Source organism: Siniperca chuatsi, linkage group LG6 (assembly GCF_020085105.1).
Source record: "Siniperca chuatsi isolate FFG_IHB_CAS linkage group LG6, ASM2008510v1, whole genome shotgun sequence".
Lineage (NCBI taxonomy): Eukaryota > Metazoa > Chordata > Actinopteri > Centrarchiformes > Sinipercidae > Siniperca > Siniperca chuatsi.
The window spans coordinates 4247849-4272549 of NC_058047.1; the positions used below are offsets into that span (position 1 = coordinate 4247849).

At 39.0% G+C, this 24701-nt stretch overlaps 1 protein-coding gene across 4 annotated transcripts in view; it reads right to left on the minus strand.

Annotated features, from left to right (window-relative positions):
• The window catches only part of nos1apa (nitric oxide synthase 1 (neuronal) adaptor protein a), a 176605-nt gene that overhangs the window by 87046 nt on the left and 64858 nt on the right, over positions 1 to 24701 (minus strand). For all 4 annotated transcript variants that reach the window (XM_044198866.1, XM_044198867.1, XM_044198868.1 and 1 more), the window contains exon 4: positions 24641 to 24699. In XM_044198866.1, coding sequence (XP_044054801.1) covers positions 24641 to 24699 — 59 coding nt within the window. The remainder of the gene's footprint in view (positions 1 to 24640; positions 24700 to 24701) is intronic.

Below are 24701 nucleotides of genomic sequence, written 5' to 3' on the forward strand. Positions count from 1 at the left end.
ACAGAGAGAGTAAAAGCTCAAAGTAAATGAGAGGATGGAGAGAGGCAGAAAGTGAGTATGTGAAGGATTACGAGTGAATAGCTAGATAGAGAGAGGGAGAGAGAAAAGGGCGAGACGGAGATCGTGCATGAATAAGGACTGAAAAGAGAGCGAGACAGCGGAGCAAAGCAGATGATTCATGACTCATCCGGTGAGTTAAAGTTCAGCGGTGCATTAAGAGTTTGACAAAAACGCTCCCGTTCCTTCACATTTAACCTGCTGCAGCCTCGTCTTATCAGCAAAATATAAGCAGAAAACCTGTCAGCTTCTGTTTAAAGGCTGCACGGGTTACATGTGCACAAATAAACATACATGAAACCCAGCTGTTTGTCCTGGCATTCATTAACTTTTGACAGGTACAGTAGTGTAATGCCACATTAACAAGACTCAATGACCACACACACTCTCACTCAGCTAACCTTGTTAATAACCCCATCTTGTTAACAGTCTATCAAGCTGTGATGTGATGTTTGAGTAATGAAGTGAGCTTGTTGTAGAATGCCTCTGTCATTTTTTCTTACAAATCGCTGCCTGTGAAACACAGCTGCTATAAATCAAAGGCCAAGAGGCAAAGCACCACACACACAGCATCAACAATCACACAGTTACAGGGAATCAATACAATAACACACCTGTGTCCAATCAGGATGTAGATGTGTGTGGTTGTGTGTGCGAGCGCGCGTGCATGTGTGTGTGCATCATGTTTAGGAATAAAAGCCAAATACATCTGAATTGATATCGTCTCCAAGCATTTACCATCCTGTTAGTGGAAATCTATAAAAGCTTCAGTATCAGCTTCAGCAACATGAAACATACATAGGATACTGCAGTGTGTCACCCTGGAAACATTGACTCAGTGGATCACTGTGTAGATTCATGAAAATATCCTGTTGGCTGGTGGAGTAGGGCGCTGACTGCGCTTCTAAACTTTTTCTGGCTGATACATATTGGCGCATGTAATTCTTCACACCTTCACAATTAAGCAGAAATGTCTTATAGAGTCCTGAAATGCACCATTCCCAGCCTGTTTCTGCCTACCACCTATTTTGATCAATTGAATTGTACATCAGAACTGAATAATTAATAAGTTCCATAACCCCTGTAAATGTGGTCAAAATATGGGCAGTGGTGAAGATGTTACGTGAGTTAAATACTTAATTATGGCTCCTCCATTGGACTAAACAGTATAAGCCGAAAGGAAAGGTGGATTTTGATGTGTCAATTATATTTATGGTGTTTTAAAACTCTAATAGTTAATTAGACTGACCTCATAAGGCTAATTAGGGGTGAAAGAATGGCTAGGTTTGAGTGACAGGTTTAGCGTCAATCAGCTGCATAATGTAGAAGTTACAGCCTTTAAAAGATAGAGCTTTTGAGCAGTAATTACAGCAATCTCTGTCCATTAGGCTAATTGGCATAAGTGTTACAATACGTGAATACAGAGCCAGGACGTGCCCTCTCTGCAGTTTAAATTCTGCAAGTGGTTTTTGGGACATGTTTATTAATTGTACAGTCCCCCAAAACCTTTTTTTTTTTTTTCACATTTTTTATCTTGGGCCTAGTCTGTTCCAGTCTGGGTCAGTTGGGAAATAAAAAAGCATTCAGTGTGTGGTGTTGAAGGATTCTAATTGTTTGTTTCTGATCCAGTAGCTGCCCCTTGTTCTCATTAAGATCATTTTAAACATGTTTGATATTTATGACTGGTATAGGGACCACTGGCATCACATGAGCAATATTTCTAAAAATAAAACTGTCCTGTGAGGGAGAGAGTAGCTGCTATTTTATATTAATTTTATAAGAATAACAATGTAATGTGGTTCTCCTCACTCTCTTTTAGCTTTATCTGTAGAGTTAACAGTCTGTATTACCCTCATCTCTCCAGTCACCATCTCGTTTAGCCTTTTTCCTCACATTTGGTCTGTCTGTCCAGTCTGTCTGTCTGTCTTATATGAGCATTTGAAACCAGTACAATTACGGGAAGTATTTGACTTTTGACCTAAAGCCAGTACACCTCTAGGCTCCTTTGTACAATGAGTTACATAATATTTTGTGATGTTTATTTTATCACTTATCATTTCAGTTTTAATTTTGAGGAAGAACTCTACAGTCTATCACTGACTCTCACTCCTGTTTGAATGGTTTTTACATTTTGACAGCAAAAGCCAAGCAGCATGTCATTAAGACGTCAGTGTGTGAATGATGAAGTTATGTTAGAAAACATCTTAATGTGCTGATGCTCGTCAGTTCGGTGTGTCTTGGCTTATAACTGCAGCAGATGACTTGACTTTGATTTCAGCTGTAGACTTAAAGTAGAGTATCAATTTAAACAAAAGGACATTTAAAGAGGTTATACAAAGCCTTTTGACTGTGTCACACTAAAACCACTCAATAGTTCAGTGTTCTGCTTTACAATAACAAGCCCTGTTCTTTTTCCTGCATATTTTATTACACAGACAGGTTTCTGTGACAGCCCAGACCTAAAATCTTTTCCAAAAACAGCATGGATTTGGCAACACTGATGTAAACCAGACTTAATCACACAGCATACTGATCAGGAATTATGCTGACTAAAAGTGACTATAAAAGGCAGGGTGAAAAGGTAGAGGTTCATTATCAGAAAAGCCGTTGTGTCAGCTCAACCCATGTGCCCACATAAAGAAAACCCCTGAAATCTTATAGCACAGACTTGGCAATTCTGACAGTAACACAACATAACAGACTTAATCATCTAGCAGACAGGCAATTCCCTACTGCACTTATTAAAGTCAAGGTGAGAAGTTAGCAGCTCTGTCTCATTTTTATTCCCTGATTTAATATTTATTATTATTATTTTTAAAGGAAAGCGCCCCAGGTTATGCATATGAACATATTTTGGGGTCTTTTATGAGAAATTAGGTCACTAAATCAATATCTAATGCCCTGCAATAAACTGAGCGCAGCTGAGACAAACTGAATAATGCCCCCACTTTTGCTCACGTAAACACAAACCTCAAACAAATCAAGAATATTTGAAATATTTATGTGGTATATTGATATTCTGCATTAGGTGTGTGGACCTCTGGGAAAGTTTGTATTTGGTCATATGTACACGTTGATGTGTATGAACATGTATGGATATGTGCAACAGAGTATGGACTAAGGAGAAAATGTTGCAGACAAATGACAAAACTAGTCTAAATAATGTTTAAAGATGCACCAATACAGATTCCCGATCCAATACCAGTGCTCTCTTTCCCCCACATTTAAAATATGCATACCTCACAGTGTGGAACTCTTTGCGCTCATTTTTATGCAAAAGTAACATGAGGCCCGGGATTGCTGTGGCACTAAGAGCTGAATCTGCAGCCCATCTGTTTTTAATGTGGATCGGTCACGTCTGGCCAATACCTGTTTCGATGATACTGACCTTACTCAGCGGTTTGGATCAGTGCATTCCTAATAATGTTAAAGATGAGAGCACAAAAAAAAGAGTCAAAAAAATAATATCTAAAACAAAAGCTCTTACTTCACAGTTACTTCCCACACTGATTCAAAGCAAAGTTGACAACAGCAAACGCCCCCAAACTTAAGCTAGCCAGGTGCTTTAAAAAAATAACAAAATGCATGAATTTTAAAAGGATGATACATTTCTAAAATTGCATAAGTTTTATTTCCCCACAGGCCCCTATGATGCCTCTTGGGGCTTTGTGGCTACCATAGTATATTCACTAACAATCTTTTTTGCCCTGAATTAGGTATTATCTCATGCAGTACTTCCTTGCAAGCTGTGAGTTTGGTATTCAGCCCGACAGGAACTTTTAGATTGTATATAATTTACAATTCATTTTGTTCAACATCCACCTGTGAAAGTAAAATTTCTTAAGGGACTGTTTCTTACTTGTTCTCCTTATTTCATTTTATTCCATTTTTACTCCTGTCCTCCCTGTAGAGGCCTAAGCCATTTGTTGTCCTTGTTGCAAAAACTACATTTTACTTCTATTCAAGAGAACGAGAACATCAAGAGAGAGAAAAGCTCTTGAGCTCATACAGTACATATACACATATGCAATACTGAAATAAGAATATGACACATTATGCACCAACAACATCTTGCAAGGTGACTGAACAGATTGGTTGTGTGATGGCAGGTTTATTAACACAACAGCAGATGAAGCAGCTTAGTGGTTTTGTCTCTTTTCTGAGTCTCCAGAGAACTACAGAAAGAGGAGAAGGAAGAGAGGGAGAAAGAAAACTAAACCAAACATCATTTGAACTGCCAGGGATGAAAGTGAAACGAAAAAGAGATAGAAAGCTCATGCACAGCTCATACATATGAGACAGAGGGCGTGATGGAGAGGCATAAAATCTGCTGACAACTCCTGCTGAAAGTGTTCGGACTTTTCCCACCACATACAGTACGACTTGTGTGTTCTAATCAGTGTTTACAGCAAAAAGCTGCATGTCTTCGGATACTGTATTTAAAATTCTGTTCTGGACTACTATAGCAAACAGAATATAGTACAAACTTGGATACAGAGGCATGCAACCTACATGCAACCATTATTTGTATTTGAATGTGGAATTTATCTGATCTTTTTAGGAATCTGCCAAGACAAAAAGCAACTCTGAGATATCTGTCATCATTTCGGTACTATGACAACTCAACTGAGTCAGTCAAGGATGAAACCAAACAATCAAAGAGTGAATATTTACACCATAATGTATTCAAAACCCAGACGCATCAAATGTGAGAAAGACTGCTGGATTCTTTGTAGTACCAATAAAAGCTGACAAGCTAAAAAGTGAATACATCTGAAAACAGAAAACTCTTTGTAGTGAAGTTAAACTGCTGCACAGTGAAGTTTTCTTATTAACTTTGCCCTGTTTTCCTCCCTTCTTCACTGCACCTAATCTAATCTAATAAGATTTCAGCCCAACCACTCCTCCATGTCCTTTTCTGTACCTCTTCTACCCAAACTTCCCTCCCTCTCTCTGTTAAGTGTTGCTTTCCACTCCTCTCACCCTCCCACTCTTTTCTAAATCAGTGCTATTCTCCAACATGCACTGCACAGGGGATGCCAGCGTCTGCTTTTACAAATTAGGAAGCCCTTATCTTTGTTTAGAAATAATAAAAACATTGTTGTGCTGTATGCACTAACAGACATAATAATTGGAGATTTAAAGGAAGATTGTGTGATACCACTGAAAGCTCCAGAACAGCTACTGATGGATCTTGTGAGATTGGTTTTTTCAGCAACATATTTAAGTGTTTATACATAACTTTATAATTGGGAGTAGTTATAATAAACTTTTTATATGAATTTAGTGACAGTTTAGTAGAACTTCTGCCTTGCCATTATGTTGCACACTCCACACTCTCCTCCCCACAGGCACATTGGACCCAACATCTACCCTTTGCTTTGTGGATGGTAAGCTAGACTGGTTTAGCCTACGGCCAGTGAAGCTATGGACGTGTCTATGAGCAACATTCCCAAGTAGACAGGTAAAGATAATATTATATAAACTTTCAATACAAGAAAAATAATTACATATACAGTACTTACATTATAATAGTCATGACTTGATAATACCTGTCTAAAAACAATTTGTGTTTGCAATAAATCCCAAAAGTAATGTGTTTCTGGAACTTTTCTACACTTTTGACTTAGTATGTCCTTAGTATGTTCTTGACCTTGGTAAGACTATGTGTCACAAAATAATCTCAACTCAAATGCCCATGTACTAGTTTTTTCAGAGCTTTCAACTTTATCTGATAATATACAGCTTTAGTTTAAGTAAAACTTAGTCAACGCTTACCAATGAATACTAATTAAATGCACTGCATCTGCAACCTAACGATACATTACAGTGGTAATGTATTCTCTCATTTAATATGAATGAACTTCAGGGAGCACCGTTAAACGTGTCAAGTCAGATCTCAAATTAAGTTAAACATCTATTCCACAGTGTCCATCTGTGAATAAATATGTGTGTGTGTGTGTGTAGCTCTTAAAAGGTCCAGTGTGTAACATTTAGGAGGAGCTATTGGGAGAAATGGAATATAATATTTCTAATTATGATGTACAATCATGAGTAATATTAAAATGGTTACAGACTGCAATTTCACCACTAGATGACCCTAAATCCTCCACACTGGACCTTTAAGGTTGTCGTGACTGTTTATGAAAACTAATCACTCAGCTAAGTGGAAGGGTAATTCCTTTAAAACCATAGTCAGGTCTTTAGCCCCTTAAGCTGAGGCCACACACACATCTTATGTAAACATATAGTACAGATGTGTGAAACAGCACATACACACACGACATGTCTGCAGCAAGTGGTCTCACTGCAAGCCACCTATAGGAAACAATACTGCAGAATCTTTGATAGTGTGTAGTGTAATGTTTGAGTGCATATATATTATGTGGGCATGTACAGTCTCATGGTGTTTCGTCCAGTGGGCCAACAAAGAATCACTGCAACACTGTACAACAATACTCAAAAGTATAATTAGGGCAGGTCAATTTGGACAAAATAAATCAATAATGAAGTGCAAATAAATCTTGCAGCAGGCAATGGAACATCTTCTTGTGCCTGGGAACATAAAATATATGAAAAATCAGTTTAAATTGACCAACCCCTTTTTAAAATTCAAGGTATTTGTAAGTGAAAAATTGGTAAGAAATGAACACAGTATGTCTCAAGTATAAATTAAATAAAGCTGTATCAATTTGGTGGAGAATAATTGTGTAAGGTTGAACAACAAAAAGAGGCGGAATTGACTCAGCGCCACAACAAGCCTTTACTCCCAAACACAAATCACCTTTTCCTGTTCTGTATACTGATCAGTGTCTGTGTGTTTTCAAGCTTGTGTGTGTGTGTGCATGTGCATCATAGCCAGCCACCACACCCACATCTACCCAGGGGAATGTGGTCTGTCTTTGCAGACACACATACCAAGGTCAGGCTCACATACCTAAACACTAACAGATACACACAGACACAATGCCCAGAGGCAGTGGAAAGCAATGAGTGGGCAGAGAGAAGGAAAACAAGAACTGAACCATCTTTATCTTCATTTACATTCAATTGAGAGAGGTTTAGAGCAGCAGCTGCAGCAGTAGAAGGTTGTATCAGTGTGGAAGGAATAAATAAATGCAGACACACAAACTGAAGCACTTACGTTCTCAGGAAATGCAATCTCTTTAAGTGTTAGCAATGGTAATAACACAGTACCATACCCTCTGAGTCATTTCAATCCAGTTGACGACTGAGATATCAATATACTGAATGAGTCAAAAATATACTGGATTGCTTCTTTACATGAGGAAAGTGAAAAACCATGAAAAACAAAAGAAAGTAAAATTGAAATCCCTATTAAGTGGATTATAGGAGAGGTGATGAAAAGACCTGCAACACCTTTCCAGATATTTTTGTTTTATTTGGATTTGAGAGGGCAGTAAATCCAATAACCATGGCAGCTGTACAGGCATTTTCTCCAGTTAGTGCTGTTTTCTCTGAGCTGCACAGGCACAGTTAACAGTTAAAGGTCATTTTAGACACAATTACAAGCCCACAGAACTAATGTGCTGCCATTTTGCTGCCACTTTCCTCTTTTCAAACAACTTATCTAGTGTTACAGTTCCATTTCAGGGTGGTCAATGTTACAGAGTCTATGAACAAAAGGTAAACTGGCGAGTGGGCAGAGTGTGTCTACAGACATCTCTTTTTACCGTTTACTTACAGTTTTTCGAGCCATCTGGAGGCTTTAGAAAGACAAATCTAAAACTTAAAAAAGCATGTGTTAAGATAAAGTAATTTAAATTCAAGACTTTACTTAGAAACAAAAAAATAGAAACCAGGATGCTAAAACATCTGTCTGAGAGAACATAACTAATTAAACTTCTGAAACTATAAAACACAGCACAGCAAAACACAGAGGACATAACTCTAATTAAATCTGTATGCGTCATATGTCTAGCATTAACTGTGGCATTTAGGACACAGTCTGAATTGAGAAGGTGTCTTGTCCCTTAAATTATAAGAATGTAGAAGTCAGACATCTAAAGACCTTCATTATCATGGAAATTAAAGCAACAGGTCTCCAACGACACCTGTTTCCTCGGGACTGTAATGATGAACGTTGGCCCAGTCAGGTGTTTCACTAGTTCTTGTAACAAAATTAAAAATGTCAGTCAAAGCATGAGCTGAAGGAATAATACAGGACCCCAAACCGGCTGCAGAGGCATGACCTGGTGCTGTACAGATTTGAGGGGTGCTTCTTCTTTAACTTCTCCTTTATGAATCACACTGGGAGGAGAAGGAGGCTGGCCGAGCTGTGTGTTGAGACTATCAATGATTAAGTCGGGCTAATGTTGTTTTTCTCAGTATTTGGACGGTCCCCAGCACTGTAATAATGCAAAGAACCGGCGTACGTCTATGCCAGTATGTCTTTGAAGCACATTAGAGACATTTTCTTTCAGCAAAGGTTGTTTGGTGTCGGAAAAAGCGCTCTCTTTACCATATAGTGCACTACATTTAATTGCTGCTATTTTATTTGAGTGTCCAAATTCTGAGTGTGAAATATATTCAGTGCCCTCAAAAATTCCCCCAATAGAACAAAATGAGTGGGTATTGCTTACCCAACATCCTCCCTTCACATATCATATACAAAAACAAGAGCCTGACTGATAAATTGGAATGGCTGACAAAGCAACAGAAACAGAACTTAATGCACAACTTTTTCATTTTTGAAAGAAGAAACGACACATTCTTAAAATTTAAACTTTAAAAAGTTGAATCCATAAGCAACAAAACACCCTTGCTCAATTCATTACACTCTACATACTAATGTTTGCAAACTTGATGATTACTGCATAACAGACATTCCTGAGTTAGTTTGCTGACTTTTTACTTGCCGTGCTTTACTTTTACTTGAGCTGAAATGATGATTCGATTAACAGATTACTCTGTAATGTCATTCTTTAAGCAAAAATGGCAGAAATTTTAGAAAGAAACATTAGAGAAAGCTTCTCTAATGGGGATATTGTCTGTTTCCCTAGTCTTCTTTGATACTAAAATGACTATCTTTGGGTTTTGGACTGAAGATGTGATCATGGGCTCCAGGAACTTTCAGTGGGCTATTTTCACTATTTCCTGACATTTAATAGATCAAACAATTAATCCTGAAAATAATTGGTAGATAAATCAATAATAAAAATAATCATTAGCTACCCTAATAATCAATAGCTCATCCCCATCAGCACTGTCTGACCCTAATTCTCTTGAATGTTGTAGCATACAAATTAAGGGTTAATTGATCCAAATTACCAAATTAAGTGGCATCTAGTCATTTAGAGCGTTTTGGTTTTATCTGCTGAGATATCTGTGTCTGAGATTTCTGCTGCAACCTCAATACAATGGAGGTGAATGTTATTTGTTTGCTCAAAGCATCAAAAAAGGCCACTAGATGAAAAACTCACTAGTAACTTGACTTTCCAGAAACAGTCACCAGGTGATTAATCCTCAGACCTCTCTGTGTTTTCACTAGAACTATTTTCTACTGTAGCAATATGAAAAGAGTTTACAGAGACTCTGTAGATTATTTAGACTAACCAGGAAATGGAGTTTTCAAGTACAATGTTTTTTTTTTTAAAGCTTTGAGGGGCAAAAATGAAATTTCCTTCACTTCCATTATATTGGAGTTGTGGCAGAAACTTCAAAGGAAGATATCAAACCCTTGGTACATAAAAACAAAACTGCATGACCACTTATTTTGTAATTTGAGTGAACTGACCCTTTGAATGTTATCAACTATATTTTGGAAGAGTTTCTGTCCAAGGTAAATGGTTCTTTCCATTTCTTTTTTCTTCTACGAGTTTTTCCCTTTAGGGAAGTGAGCAGACTATCAAATTTGACTGGACAGTCCATTAGCTCAGAGCACAGCAGAATAGGATGCTGCTGAGACAGAGATTGTATAGGACTGAATGAGGTTGTGAGAAACTTTATGGGCTTTCGTATGTGTGTATGTGTTTCCGGTATGTGTGCACAATGAGTGTGCGGTGTGTAATCAGCATGGAATGAGTACACTGAAATATCAAAGCAAACCATGTGGATAATGTGTGTATTCGCTCCATATCAGAGCTTGTCTTCCATATCACATAATCAGGGTGTTTCTAGAACACATAAACATAAGATTGACATTAATTGGGTGGGTGTGAACTTCTCACTGGAGGAGTTTAAAGTGAGAATGAAGGGGCAGAGCCAAACACTTCTAACACAGACTGTTAGGTGGGAGTCAGCGAGGGCGGACTGCTTGTCAGAGGATGACAGCAATTACCACAGTTGAGGGCAGGAAAAGTTTTAAGCCGAGACAGATACTGTATGTATATACACATAAACAATTCACACACTCTCACTCCTGTCAAATACCTCTCTGATACACACACCCACAAAGAAACGCTGCAAGACACTAGCAAAGTCATGTTTAGTGATGGACTGACAACCCTTGTACAGAGTCAGCAGTCGAAGATGTAACACACTATTACAGTTATAGCCTGAACGATACTGCATTTTTGAGGCAAAACATACTGTATATAGATCCAATAAAGACGTTTGAAAGTTTTAAAAATCTGTCAGCAATATATCTGCTGATAGCATTTTTTTATTATTTTTTTAAAATAATTAACGCATTACATAAACATCCATTAAATTAGCTTTTTTAAATAACTTTGAACATAATATGTACTATAGGGACATTGTTCAACAGAAAAATAAACGTCAGTGTCAGGAATAACAATGAAATAGTGACTCTTCAAGCATATCTCTGGCATTTCTCTACTGCAATTTCTTAGAATTTGACATATTTAAAGAAGATATTCGCACATCCAACTATCTTACTAACTATTTGATGAAGGTGCATAGGAAAGTATCACTTCCATCTTGAGAAAAAAAAAAGAAAATCCTGCACACTGCTCTTGCTCAGCATCACTATTTATTAATCATACTAACGTTTGGGTCCCTCAGTTTTCATAAGTCATTCCAAGTTGGGCAATCATATGTCCCATTTGTATCTTGAGTGTACCATAAATAGCTCTATAGAATCTCAAAACTCCTTAGAGCATGAAATGCCATGGTATCTCGTCAGTCAGTCCTTTGGGGATAGATTTTGTAAATTAAATATCCAATATACTTCTCTTCTATTAAGTATTTTATCAATGTTACCACCTCTCTCTGGCAGTCACCTTTTCAATGCCCTGGAACCTAAATGATGGGATATCATGTATGAAGTCACTGAAATGTACTGCTATTGGGTAATCTCTATCATTTCTCCTAATGGAGCTCTTATGTTCTCTGCTTTAATGAGCGTGACGTTTTACTAACATATCATAACCCACAAGGACTTTTGATCATGTAAATTACATGAGAAATTGAACATGTGATGACATCATTGATCAAATACTTTTTCCCAGTGTGAGGATGGGTAAAGTAGTTACCTTTGACCATATTATTACATTGAGCACATCCTCTGCATTTGTAGCACCCATTTGGAAGAAGTTTTAACAAGGACTGTGTACTTGTTTTCATTGATTTTGCATTAGCATGTACAAGGCTGTCTCTGAGATTATGTCCTCTTCGATAGACTCTTCTAAAAATCCATGGATACTGCTGGTTATGATGATAATATGTGCCAATGTTTTTAATGATGGAACCGAGTCTGTGACAGTTGGGGGTATAGGTTGTACTAAACATGATAGAGTATTTCTTTTTCTTTGGGGGATTCTTTTGTAACAATTAACTTCTTTATTTCAGTACGGCCAAATGATGGGCTTCCTCCACACAATCATTTGGATAACCATGTTCTATAAACCTTTGTTTCATATCTACCGATTTATCAATAAAATCCTCTGTGGTGTGACAAATTGTTCTGAGTCTGAAAATCTGACTTCTTGGTAGACCTCGTTTTAGGGGTGTGGGGTGATAACTACATGTATTTGCAAGTAGTAAGGTGTTTAGATCTGTTTCTTTTCTGTATAAAGTAGTGCATAGTATACCAGGTTTCCCCTCAACCAGGAAGTGAACTCTATCAAAAACATATTCTATAGCGAACTTTAAATTGGGATATCTTCTATACAAATACAGTCCATTTAGCATTTACTATTGATGAGCTACATTACAATAAATTCAGTCTCACTTTTAAAAAGTTAGAAGAAATAATTTATATTATTAATATAGATTATTATATTGTTAAATGAATATATAAATTTTAAAAAACTCATCCTTTGAGCTCGGGTCCTCATATATATATAGATGTTGTACATCTCCAAGCATTCAGTGATCCATGTGTGTGGCATTGACTCATATGCTTTCTCGTAATCAATCCAGACAGTGCACAGGTTGGTGTGTCGGGTCCTGCAGTCTTGGGTGACTGTTCTGTCAATCAGGAGTTGGTGTTTGGCTCCTCTGGTTCCTTTGCCGATGCCCTTCTGTGCTTTGCTCATGTATTGATGCATGTGTCCACTTGTCTTAGCCGCGATGATGCCTGACATGAGCTTCCATGTTGTGGAGAGACAGGTTATTGGCCGATAGTTGGATAGGACTGTACCCTTTGCGGGATCCTTTGGGATCAGGATTGTACGCCGTTCGGTAAGCCATTCAGGGTGCGTCCCATCCCTTAGCAGCTGATTCATTTGTGCTGCTAGGCGCTCGTGGAGTGCAGTGAGCTTCTTTAGCCAGTAGGTGTGGATCCTGTCAGGGCCCAGTGCTGTCCAGTTTTTCATACCTGAGACTCTTTCTTGGATGTCTGCCGCTGTGATGGTGACTGGATTCTGTTCAGGGAGGTTGCTGTGGTCCTCTCTCAGAGCCACCAGCCACTGTGCATCACTGTTGTGTGATGCCTCCCTCTCCCATATACTTTTCCAGTACTGTTCAGTTTCCAGCCTTGGTGGGTCTGCTCTGCTGTTATTACCCTGCCATTGAGCGTACACTTTCGCAGGTTGAGCTGCTAACAGCCGGTTTATTCTTCTGGCTTCATTATCTCTCGTGTACCTCTTTAGGCTTTGTTTGGCAGTTTCGAGTGCTTCAGGTATGGGCATCTGGTTGTACTTCTTGGGTACTTGCTTTCTCATTGCACCTCTCTCAGCCTCTGTCAGTTGGCTCACTTCTCTCCGTGCCTCCTTGATTTTTGCCTCCAGCCTTCGTTTCCATGGTGGGTACTGTTTCTCATGGCTCCCATGGTTGCTCTTATAGTAGCTCATTGGTTTCAGTGATGATTGTGGTAGGGATCGCACTCAATGCTGCATTCACATCTTCTAGGAGACTTTCTTCTAGCAGACTTTACTTCACTTAGCCGTTGTAATTGGCGTCGGGGTTGCCTTGTATTCATCCTCGCCATGATGAATGCAAGGCAACTTTCAGGTCAGTTGCTGCCTCGTTCAGTGTTGGGGCTTCGTACCCAATCTCTGTAAATCACTGTGATTTACTGTACCTTTGACCAAAAGTGAATTTTAGAAATCCAACCGCATTATTATGATATTGTCATTACTTTTTCAGAGAGGGAATGTGTGTGTTACCTATTTTCTCTGTTGAGCCTGCTAACACTAACAGATTATGGGGATACTTAAAATAAATCTCTATAAAGAATTATTTCAGCCGTAGCTTTCATGATAGCTGCACGTGCACATTTGGTTTCCACATGTGGACAATTAGTTATTCCTGGTATAAAAGGCAAACTGCCCAGACCGACCACCCGAGTTGCTCTCAACGAATAAAGATCTAGCGTGTGTTCAAACTGGGTGTTTGTCCTGTGTGTATGTGGGTGTTTGTGTTTGCCTAGAACTTTGTGAGCATGACTAAAAAAAGGTGTTGAGGCTGCCAGTTTGATGTGTGCGGATGGGTATATGTGCTTAATCCAGGGGATTCTGCTACACTCCTGACAGAGTTGGTCTGCTGGTTTTGCCCCGAGGCTGCGGCTCTCTGGCAGGTGAAATGTAAAATACACACACACACCCACCCTGTCTGTGTGTGTTAAGAGACAGAGCAGAGAGATCTACACCTGTAAATGTTAAGTGACAATAGCAACAGCAAGGTGACTAAAAGTGCTCCTCCTTGGCTGAAACTGTCCACCTACCATGAGTGTCCTCTGTGTCATGTACATGACCAGTGTTTACAGTAATACCTCCTGCAGCACCCAAAATTCTGTTCTGCTTGTTTTGTCATAGTTTGTTTATTGTTATGGGCATTGTTATGTTTATGAGCACTGTATTATCTGGCTCGCATGCAGACATAGTAAGCCGTACACTCAAAACTCTGAATATAAAGATTTTAAACATTGTTAACAAAAGCTAGTTTTATATTATTTCATATTGAATTCTCAATCACAGCACCTTGCTATGTTATCACTGAAGTAGCATTACAACAAATACTTTTTACTTTGTATTGACAGTGTGATACCCATGAGATATTGACTTCATGACTATGAGATGCCACAAAAGTCACTAAAACAAGGATTTCACAAGTAAAATGGGAGACTTGGGAGGGCTCTCTGCAGTCGATATAGATGCGTATTACTGGACTGGTGGCATGGATGGCATCCTTGTGTGCATGCAGGAGGAGTATGAGATTTAAAAATAGGGGGACCTGCTCATCAAAAGAATTGCTCTATGGTGCCACTAGTGGTAAAAGAAACTTCACAGGGACCTTAATTAATTTACACTTTTGAGACACAATTGAGCCACCATGTGAGCTCCCTTATTCCTCTAAAATGCAAATGAGTTTTGAAAATGTTACATGACAGAACAAGTGATCCAGCAATGGTACTTTTGGACAATGGTCTTAAAAATTGTGCTTATATAATACTAATCTGCAACAGCAAATATGTTTTTAAAGAAACCTTATGCAGCCCAGATTACATTGTAATTAACATAGTAAGGAAAAGTTTTTCGTGAATGTATCTGCAACATGTTTTCCCTTCAACATTTGCTTGTGGCGACTAAAACGTGATTCACTTGCTTATGGGTATGTTAAGCAACTGAAAGCGTACTTAAAGTCAGGGAACAATCATTGTCCAAAAGCATATTCGGGAAAACCATTTAGTTGATAAATGACGAAACATTTCACATCACTATAAAGATCATTTTAAAATGAAGTAGGTTTTACAGTATGTAAAATGACTACTTATTGTGCAATATCCATTATGTGTAATGAAAGACAAACAAATAGATGTCGAGACTTGATTTAAACATACATTTCATATATTCGAGTATCTGATGACACGTGACCATCCAGTGTTTCTGTAGATGTATGGATGAATAATAAACAGATGGTCAGCAAGGGAATCAAGGAGACATTTCCTCTGATTTTTGAATCTCATCTCTAGTGCAAATTACCTAAAAATATTCTCTACAGCAGATTTGATCTTTAATCGTTAGAGATAATTTTGCTTGCTCTAATGGAATATATACAAAAGAGAACAGTAGTGAAGAATAGTGCTGTACTCCATCATCTGGGGCAGCATGCCACTCACTAAGTGTGAGTCAGACTCCAACTCTATTCAAAAAATCTTTTTCCAGGACATTTCCAATGACATAGAGGGTAATATGCTTCTTTTGTGGTAGTTTAAAAAAGTAGGAGACCCTTAGAGTTGGCCCATTAGCGCAGCAACAGAATCCCAGACACAGGTGTGATTCACATGTACACGCCTTAGACGCACATGTATACACATCTGAATCTTAGCAGGCTACAGTATCATTCTGAATTCCTCTTTAATGCAACTTCCCCATTTTTCTCTTTCTCTTTTTCTATATCTATTTTTTCAGCAGAAGTTATAAAAAGTCTCTGAAAGCAAACTGGATGCTGAAAAACAAACAGTGAGCTTTACTTTGTTTGAGATTCAAATGTTCAGCCGAGAATCAAATTTGAATCATTTCTATACTTTGAGAGCTACTACTACATTAGTACAGGCCTGCTAAGTGCAATGTATAGCTTAAAATAGTTCTGTTCATGATGGCCAAAAAAAATTCTTTTGACATTACCTCTAATATTCAAAATGAACTGTTTGATTTAGCAGTAAGCTGTAGCAGATTGCTGTAATTGTGCACCACTGGCTGAGGCATCAAAGGTTACATGTGGCTGCAAATGACCTAATTTACCTGTACATTCAAACAAAGCCCTAATCAAAAGGGCACATGGTGCTCCTATTCAAGACAAAGAGCAGCTGTGAGCATCACACAGCAAAAGAGAGCGAGCGCTCAAACATGCAGGAGCGTTACATCCTTCTCGTTGCCATGCAACATTAAAGATGCTTTCAGACAGTGAGCGGTTGCTCTCCGACAACATCTGTGTTCTGTATGGGCAACAGCAGCACGCAACTCCGCCGCGGCTCCCGGATCCCTCTGATCCTACCAACCGGTACACCACAGACTACTGCTGTCCAATATCCACCTAGTATAATCTCATCACGCAGCTAAATAGAGCATGTTATAGCTTACAATAGAGGAAATGGTTAGCAGTATGACACAATTTATATAGTAAATTTTGCTAACTAGTATCATAAACATTGTTTATTGTCCCAGACCGGATACTCATACTTTGAAGATGATGTTGCTCCAATACCGTTTCTCTTCATTGACCTGTCTGTTCTCTGCAGGTGAAGACGTGTATCATTTAGGGAACTCAGATATCAGTAAAATAAGCTCCTATATTGTTTCCCTCTCTATAGTTTCTGTGGTTGCCATGGTCACACGATGAGCCGCGGTGGGGAAAAAAAAAATAAAATTAAATGATGATTTTATTTTTTATGAAAATTAGACATTTTCACCTCTTCAGTCCTTAAAGAAATACTTCAAATTAAACAATCTGAGAAGGCAAATTTGCTCTTTGGTTGAACTGCTCACAACTCACGCCCACACTTAAGGGCTGATCACAGACATGCGTCACTAGAAATGTGTTGCCAGCAAAACCATTGTTTTCCTATGGTGCGCCGTGCAACGCATTTTTCTAGCGGTTTTCAGACACGCATAAAAGTTAAAATATTGTCAACTTCTCAGCGCAAGGTGCGGAATCGCACCGCTTGTCAATGTCACACTTGACCCAGGCAGCCAATAAAATCAAGCAAGAGGTGGGCTTTACTACTTTCTTCCTGTTGCTGAGATGATCCCTTCGCTTTACAAAAAACTGAGAATTATCACAGAACCCATGGCAACACTGTAATCTACAGTTACAACACTTTAGAAGTGACATAATATGAGTACTATGGTTGATTATACAGTAGTTTGACATCACTGACAGCTGAAAGCAGCTGTGAATAAAACACTCATCGTCACTGGAGCACATTGTAGGCACAAAGCAGACAATGGACCAGTAAACAATAGTGACGCATACTAGTCCAAAAAGAGAGCTTTGCTTATACTGGTCGTCATTAGCCCTTCACATCTTTGTGTGACATGGAGTTATTGTCACTTTTGGAAGAGGAACACACTAGTTTGCCACATGACTTCAAGGCCATTTGAGAGCCGCCACAGTTCCCTTCATCAGTATCCTCTTTGAAATTTATTTTTGAAACATATTTTGATGGGAGCAATTATGCTTGATTTTACTTGAATTTTTCTTTTATTTCTTGACTGGAATTAGTTGAACCCCCAAGTAGTTTTCAAATCAGGCCAAATTCTAACTAGACTTTCTTTCATTTGAAGTTCAGTTTGAGGGAAGTTGCAACACCTGATTAATTGCCCAAACATTTAGTGACTTGACTGTTGGACGATTTAATGGATTTCTGGCATGTCAGAAATTCTGGTCTGCTGTCTTGCAATTAGAACAGTTTCACGATCCAATTTCCCACATGGTTTCTGTCAAAACATCCGTTAAAAACTGCGGTGAGCTTGTTTTAATATTATTGGAGTAGTATTTTATAGTACATGTCTTGGCTAACTGCAGTCTTGACTGAGACTGTGCTGTGATATGAACAAAGCTCAGCTCCACTGCAAAACAGACATGCTTTTCGTTAGAAGTAGAATTGCACAAAGTAACACTGCCTTTCTCTTTTCTTTAACATTTTTGAGGATGTGGCTTTCTTGTTTGAATAAAGCCTTACTGGAACTTTCAATGGACAAAACCAATTATGTTCAGTGTGAGCATCCATGTTAGGACCAATCAAAGGAATCATACGGGATGAGCGTGTTACCACAACATACAAGGTTAATGAAATACACATATAGTGTTTGCCCAGCTTAATTAGATTTTTCATTTGATTCAGCTTGTCTTTTGTAATGTTTTTAAATTTGTTGTTTTATGTGAAGTACTTGGCTTTTGAAAAGTTCTCTACTAATTTATATGCTCATTATTATCAGTAGTAGAGGTAGTAGTAGTGGTATTCAGATGGGAAGAGGAGTCAGACAGCTACATCCTGTACAGCTACAGCAGCCACAGACCTGCCTTCTCTGACAGCAATTTGACATTGTCCAAGCAGGTGGTGTGACAGTGTATATGTTTTTACAGCTATAGTGCAGCATGGAACTGTACGTGATTTGGAAAAGTTGTCAACCGTCTTCTAGTTTGGCTTGTTTTATAAGACAGTATGTGTGCACACTTGTGACTATCTGAATGAATATCCTTGTGTATGTAAGTTGTGTCTGCCTGTGAGACGCATTTCTTGCATATGCTCGCGCATACGTTAATGTTAATGTTTGTACATGTATGCTTTGTTAATCTATACTTATGAGAAATACACCGTTTAGACCCTCGGAATGAATATATTTTGTTTATTGTCTCTTTGTCAATGGGATATATCAGATTTACAGTTAGGTTTTAGGAAATGGGAAGATGGTGGAATATCACCACAAGTGTCCTTAGACATGTTGTAAGTAAATGTGTAAATGCAATTGAGTGCGTTTGCTGCCATGCCACCCCTGCCAGCGCTGATGTTGCATACGAGGTGGTGGACAGCCTCAGTGGCAGTGAGCCAGCAGCTCCAGCTAGAAAGCAGCTGAAGATGAAAAGGAATGCCAGACGAAATGCAAAGCACTCAGCTGAATCCTCCCAAATGATTTAGACACACGGTGTCCAGCCTCTGTGAATCTGAAAAACCCACCGCCAGTTGAGGGTCTTTGATGTGCATTTTGTCCCCTGTATTTGAAAAGCTAGATGTGAATATGTATCACTTTAGCTTATGGAGCGCAGTATTTCAAACATATCACCAAAAGGTTACATTCACACTATGTTTTCTCACATGGGGATTTCCAGTGGCCAAAACAGCCTTCTAATTTACACTTTAACAATATGCGGCTGATACACATGCTAAATCTTTCCCACATTTTCATTTATAGACTAATCTCTCTTCGCCTAACTAGACAGCACACTGCATGGGGTCACTTTTCAAATAAAATTCAGATATGCATTGCTCAAGCTGAGAGCTATAAACTGCATTTCTTGCATATTGATAACAAATTAACTTCCAGTTTAACATAACTTTGAAAGAAGCCACGGACATAGATATCACAGTACTGTCCCAACTGTTAGGTTGTGAAGTGACCTGTGGGAAGTACAGAGTTTAAACAGAACATTCATATAAGAATGTGGCTGATTATTAATTGAATTGAATCAGTCAAGGCCACCAGAGGATACACTGACTGATAATAGAACAACGTCAAGAGATTGACTGCTACTCTCATCTGGTATGACTCAGGGTTTCCCACAGCTGTTCACAGCAGAGGTGGGCCACGTCTACTGAATTAACACCTGCTTCTGGTACAGTTGGGTACTGAGATCCTGTTCTGTATGGCAATCGGTTCCAAAAATTATGAGGAGGAAATTTTAACTTTATTAGAACCAGGCATAGGTTCAGATTTAGTTACACTTATTATTACAGTAATACAACACTCAATATGTATGTTGAAAGAGTTATGGGTATTTTTAAAAGTCTTTAAAAAAAATAATAAAATCCCTCATTGTGTTTCCACGGACAGCATTTCCTTGCTGAGCTGCAGCTGACAGATATGTCCTGGCAGTCACATCTACAGTAGGTTTGTTACCGAGAAAAAACACCATCAAGAAACCTGCATGTGACTGCCAGGACATATCCCTCTGCTGCGGCTCAGCAAGGAAACACTGTCTGCAACTGCAACCAACAACTCTCGCAATGTACATACATGTGAGTGTTGTATTAAGACAGACATGAAAAAAATCTAAACCTAACCTTTAAATTTTTGCATTTTTATTAATTTTATTGAAACAGATTCCTCGCCAATTACACATATCTCAATGGATGTTTATTGTGGTTAAAATATGGCGGACAATAGCTGGTGCTCAAAACTGTGGCTAAAGCTTTAAAAAACAGCTGAACACTTCTTCACGCACTACTGACAGTTGTTGGTTTAAAAGTAGTGAGTGCTTTTCGAAAGGCTGAGCAGCTATGTTGGTCTCCGCGCAGGACTTACCTGATACATTAATGGCCCACCGCTCAGTCAATCCTGGTGTCTCCTCAAAGACACAACAACGTGCAACAATGTATTCACCGGCGTTGTGAAAACCCTTAGAAGGAAAGGACTCGACACGACAGTTCATCATGTGTCAAAATAAGACAACATGCGATTCAGCTCCTCTGCTCTTTTCTAATCACAATAAAGAGCTGATCTTTATAATAACCTCATGAATTTATAACTTAAAGCTTTTTATGTGTTTCTGTGGGGGGTTGATGGTGGGTGATGATCTGCCTGTGTGTGTGTGTGTGTGTGTGTGTGTGTGTGTGTGTGTGTGTGCCCCTCCCCATGTCTGCTTGTCTCTCTCGCTCTCTGTTTAGAGACAACTGACAAATATGTGGAATAAGTACGTAATTTAAAAAACACAATCACAAACAGCAGATACTATTTCTAATAAATATAGTGGATGGGCAGATCTTGATATTTCATCATGTGGCGGGATCACTCCAGGAGGACAGCGGGGAGAGGGGCAGAGAAATCAAAAGGGTTGGCAAGCATGCTCTTGGGAGCAATTGAGGGAATTGTTGGGTCTCTGTAAATAATATTATAAAGAGTACGGTCTAGACCTGCTCTATAGAAAAAGTGCAATGAGATAACTTCTCTTATGAATTGGCGCTATATAAACAAAAATGAATTGAAGAGAATCAGATCATTTATATCATATATAATATCAATTCATATCATTTCTAACAGATTATCAGTGTGTTTTCTTGCCAGATTGTGGAGTGTGGTCTTGTTGATCTGGCTGGGTAGTTCGTCTCAAAGGCCGCTGCTCTTTAATCCAAACTCTGCAGCATCTACATGCGCAGCCGTTGCCATAGTCAAAATCTCCCGATTTGAACAATTTTGGCTTAGCCTTTTAAATCAGATCCAATCAGATATAATTTAATGATGTTTCAGCAATAAAGCCGAAAAAAATAACAGTTTAAAACAAAAATGTAGCAAGTTTGAAGGAGCTACCAGTTGCTGCGTCTACATGCGCAGCTGTAGCCATCAAAAGAGACGAAAACAGGCTGAAATATGCAACACTGGCCTTCAACAAGCATACAAAGAATCACAATGACCCACAGGAGAAGAACAAAGAGAGCACAAGGGGATTCATGTGTGAACAGCCTGATGATCCTCTCTGACCCGTTTCATCTATAGAGAAATATCTCTCCCGCCTACCCTCGGATGCACCAGCCTTCTATCTTCACCCAAAGAAAAAGTGATCTGCGGTGTCGACGATGTTTGGTAAGTCGGCCTAGTGCATATTCTTTTGGCTAAGATTAGGGTACCATAGAGTTATTAAAAAATTCTATATAACTATATGTAGGGTAGTCTATTAGCTATCCTGGCTGTTAATGACCTAAGCTGCAGCCTAAATGTAAAAAGTGTCATTTGTTGCCCAGAATATGCAAGCAAGCAGCAACGCAGAAGAAACACAGTAACCAGTGCCTCCGCAGCACCACGATTCAGAAACTTTCTGATGCGGGTCTTGACACGAGAGATTATGGCCGTGAGTGGCAAGTGCAAAACCTCTCTCCAGAGCTATTGGCGACCGAAACTAGGTGACCAGAGAAAATGGAGCAATATCCTCGCCACGCCAAGCGACACACCTCCACCTAACAAAAAATACAAGCAGTCATCCTACTGACGCTGGGAAGTTTTTCAGTGGTTGCATAATAAATGGCAACATAAAAATTAATATAAATAAATAGCCAAATCATGAAATCAATCTGTGATTAAAAAAAAAAAAGCTAGTACGTTGCACTATGTGCAAGCAGCCAGGAGGGCCTATTTCTTTGTAAGAACAATGCTTTATGAACATATTAATAAAAACTGTTTAAATTGGAATGTGTCTATAACTTTCATATTGCCATACTTGGTAACTGCAAAAGCAATAGCTCACTCCAGGCCGTGATAAATTGTGATTATATCACAGCTAAGGGGCGTTGTTCGGCCCGACGCGAAGCGGAGTCGTGAGCTATTGCTTAAACGATACTGAAGTCTAGCCTCCACTGACATCAGATTAAATTTAATCACTTATATGGTAAAATGAGCACAGGTGCTTTTTCACACAGCAAAGGCCATATATTTAATGAGTGAAGCTTGAGTTTGAGCCATCATCTTGTGATATGTTGAACAGAAAAGATAAGATGTCTCCAGGATCTGTCAGACTCAGCTCAGCAGATGTCAACGACAGATTGATGAGGCTTACCCATTGTACTCTGCTTTACGTCCCCCCCTGCTACCCAGCCTCCTCCTGTGGGGAAACTTTGTGACTGTAATATCACAAACTGTGCATAAGGCTCAGATGAGCAGGGCAACCTACGGCATATCCAACCAAACAAAATCTTTCCGAATTTATAAGCTCAGAGATGCTTACACAAACAGCCAGGCAAAATCCATCTTTCTGACAGAATCATTTCCAAAGCCCGAAGCCCCAACTGGGCTCCTGGACGCACTTCTGAGCTGTGCCCGCCTGGGAGTGAGAGTGAGAGTGAGTGTTTGTGTGTGTGTGTGTGTGTGTGTGTGTGTGTGTGTGTGTGTGTGTGTGTGTGTGGGTAGGGAGAAAGTATGAGTCATTCAATACAGAATATGAACGGTGTGTGTCTGTGGCAAAACCAGACTTCAGCTTTCTTTCTATTCCTCTATAGAACATGAGTGTTCCTCATGCACCTTTCACTGGTTTGACCAAACTTCTATGTGACTGCATGTATGAATGTGTGTCTATGAGAAAGAGAGATTAATGGTGCCGAGCCACCACTTTAGCTGCCTCTCAGCACTGTGCAACTGTGTGTGTGTGTGTCTGCGTATGTGTGTGTAGCATGTCTACACAGCCGACAACAGAGGGTGGTATAAGTTCATATCAAAGGACTACTGATACACCCCTGCAGCAAATGGACTGAATGAACTGAATCTTATGGTTACAGGTCCCAAGTTTTATAAATATTATTAACATTATTCTTAGAAATATCATGTTGGCATCTAAACCCTAAGACTGAGAAATTTAAATGCCTTAAACCTAAGTCCCCTTGAAAATATCTATTATTTATGTGTTCATCTAAGAATGGCCAGGCAAAACAAAGAGACTGAGGACTTTATGCTGCCAACTGGGGGTGTGGTAATGAAGCTACCAACCCCACAAGCACATCATGGAGCAGTCAGAGAGCCCCCACCCAAACCTAACTACCCTACTGAGGAAGGGTGGGGTCACAGTGTCTTGATCGAAACCATTTGGAGCAAATGAGGTGCCTCAATTCGAGCTCCCACCGAGAAACTCAGGCTGTTGTAAGATGTGGATAAAACATCACACTGTGATTTTGATAGAACTGTGTTGTTACTAACAAAAGCAGACGACCACTATAGAAAAATGTGATATATTGTTTGAGAACAGTACTAGCTTGTTAAAAGGTATACTGGGTTATCTCAGGTTCAAATAATTGATGACACTTCAAAGAGAGTGGAGATGTTAAGTGAGGAACTTTTATAGTATGTTTTAATCTTTGAACAATGAACAGCGGAGGTGATAATGTTCCAAAATGGCTGGAAATATTGTATATATATAAGTGAAACGTTTGTGTCAATATTGTCATGATTACAATACAACAGTCAATTTCAGGACTTGTTTTCATTATCATTGCTTCACTCATTTATTACATGCATTATTAAAATGCATTTTTCAAAATGCCTTTATTGCATCTTTTCTCAAAATGCAATATTAAAAAGAACTGAATGTATTGTTCAGCCATAGTCAAAAAACTATCTCTGACTCACCAAATTTTGCTGTCACATTTCTGTATTCCATGTTATCAGTGGCCCTCTACTCTCCGATAACACTGTGTTTATGCATCCACACTTCCTAATAACTCATCTATTTTTCTGAAACCTTTGTGCTGCTCTGTTCTGGAGTCAGTAAAAGTTATCATCAGCAAGCTACAATATCCTTCTTTCTCCAAAATGGAAACGCTTGCAGTGACAGAGACAAAGGATGCTCATTTCCTGAGCCACCACAGTGTATTTAATCAAGTTTGGATTAAAATTCGTTTGGAATGAGCCACAAGGACTGAAGGCGTTACAATAAGAATTAAAAAAATGTATATTAGCATTTCACATTGAGTTAAAGAATTTAAATGTTATGTACAAATGAAAGCTTGTGTCGAGCTTACCTGTAAATGGGATCCTGCATCACCATCATCTTGCTCTCATCCCACATCCACTCCTTCTTCT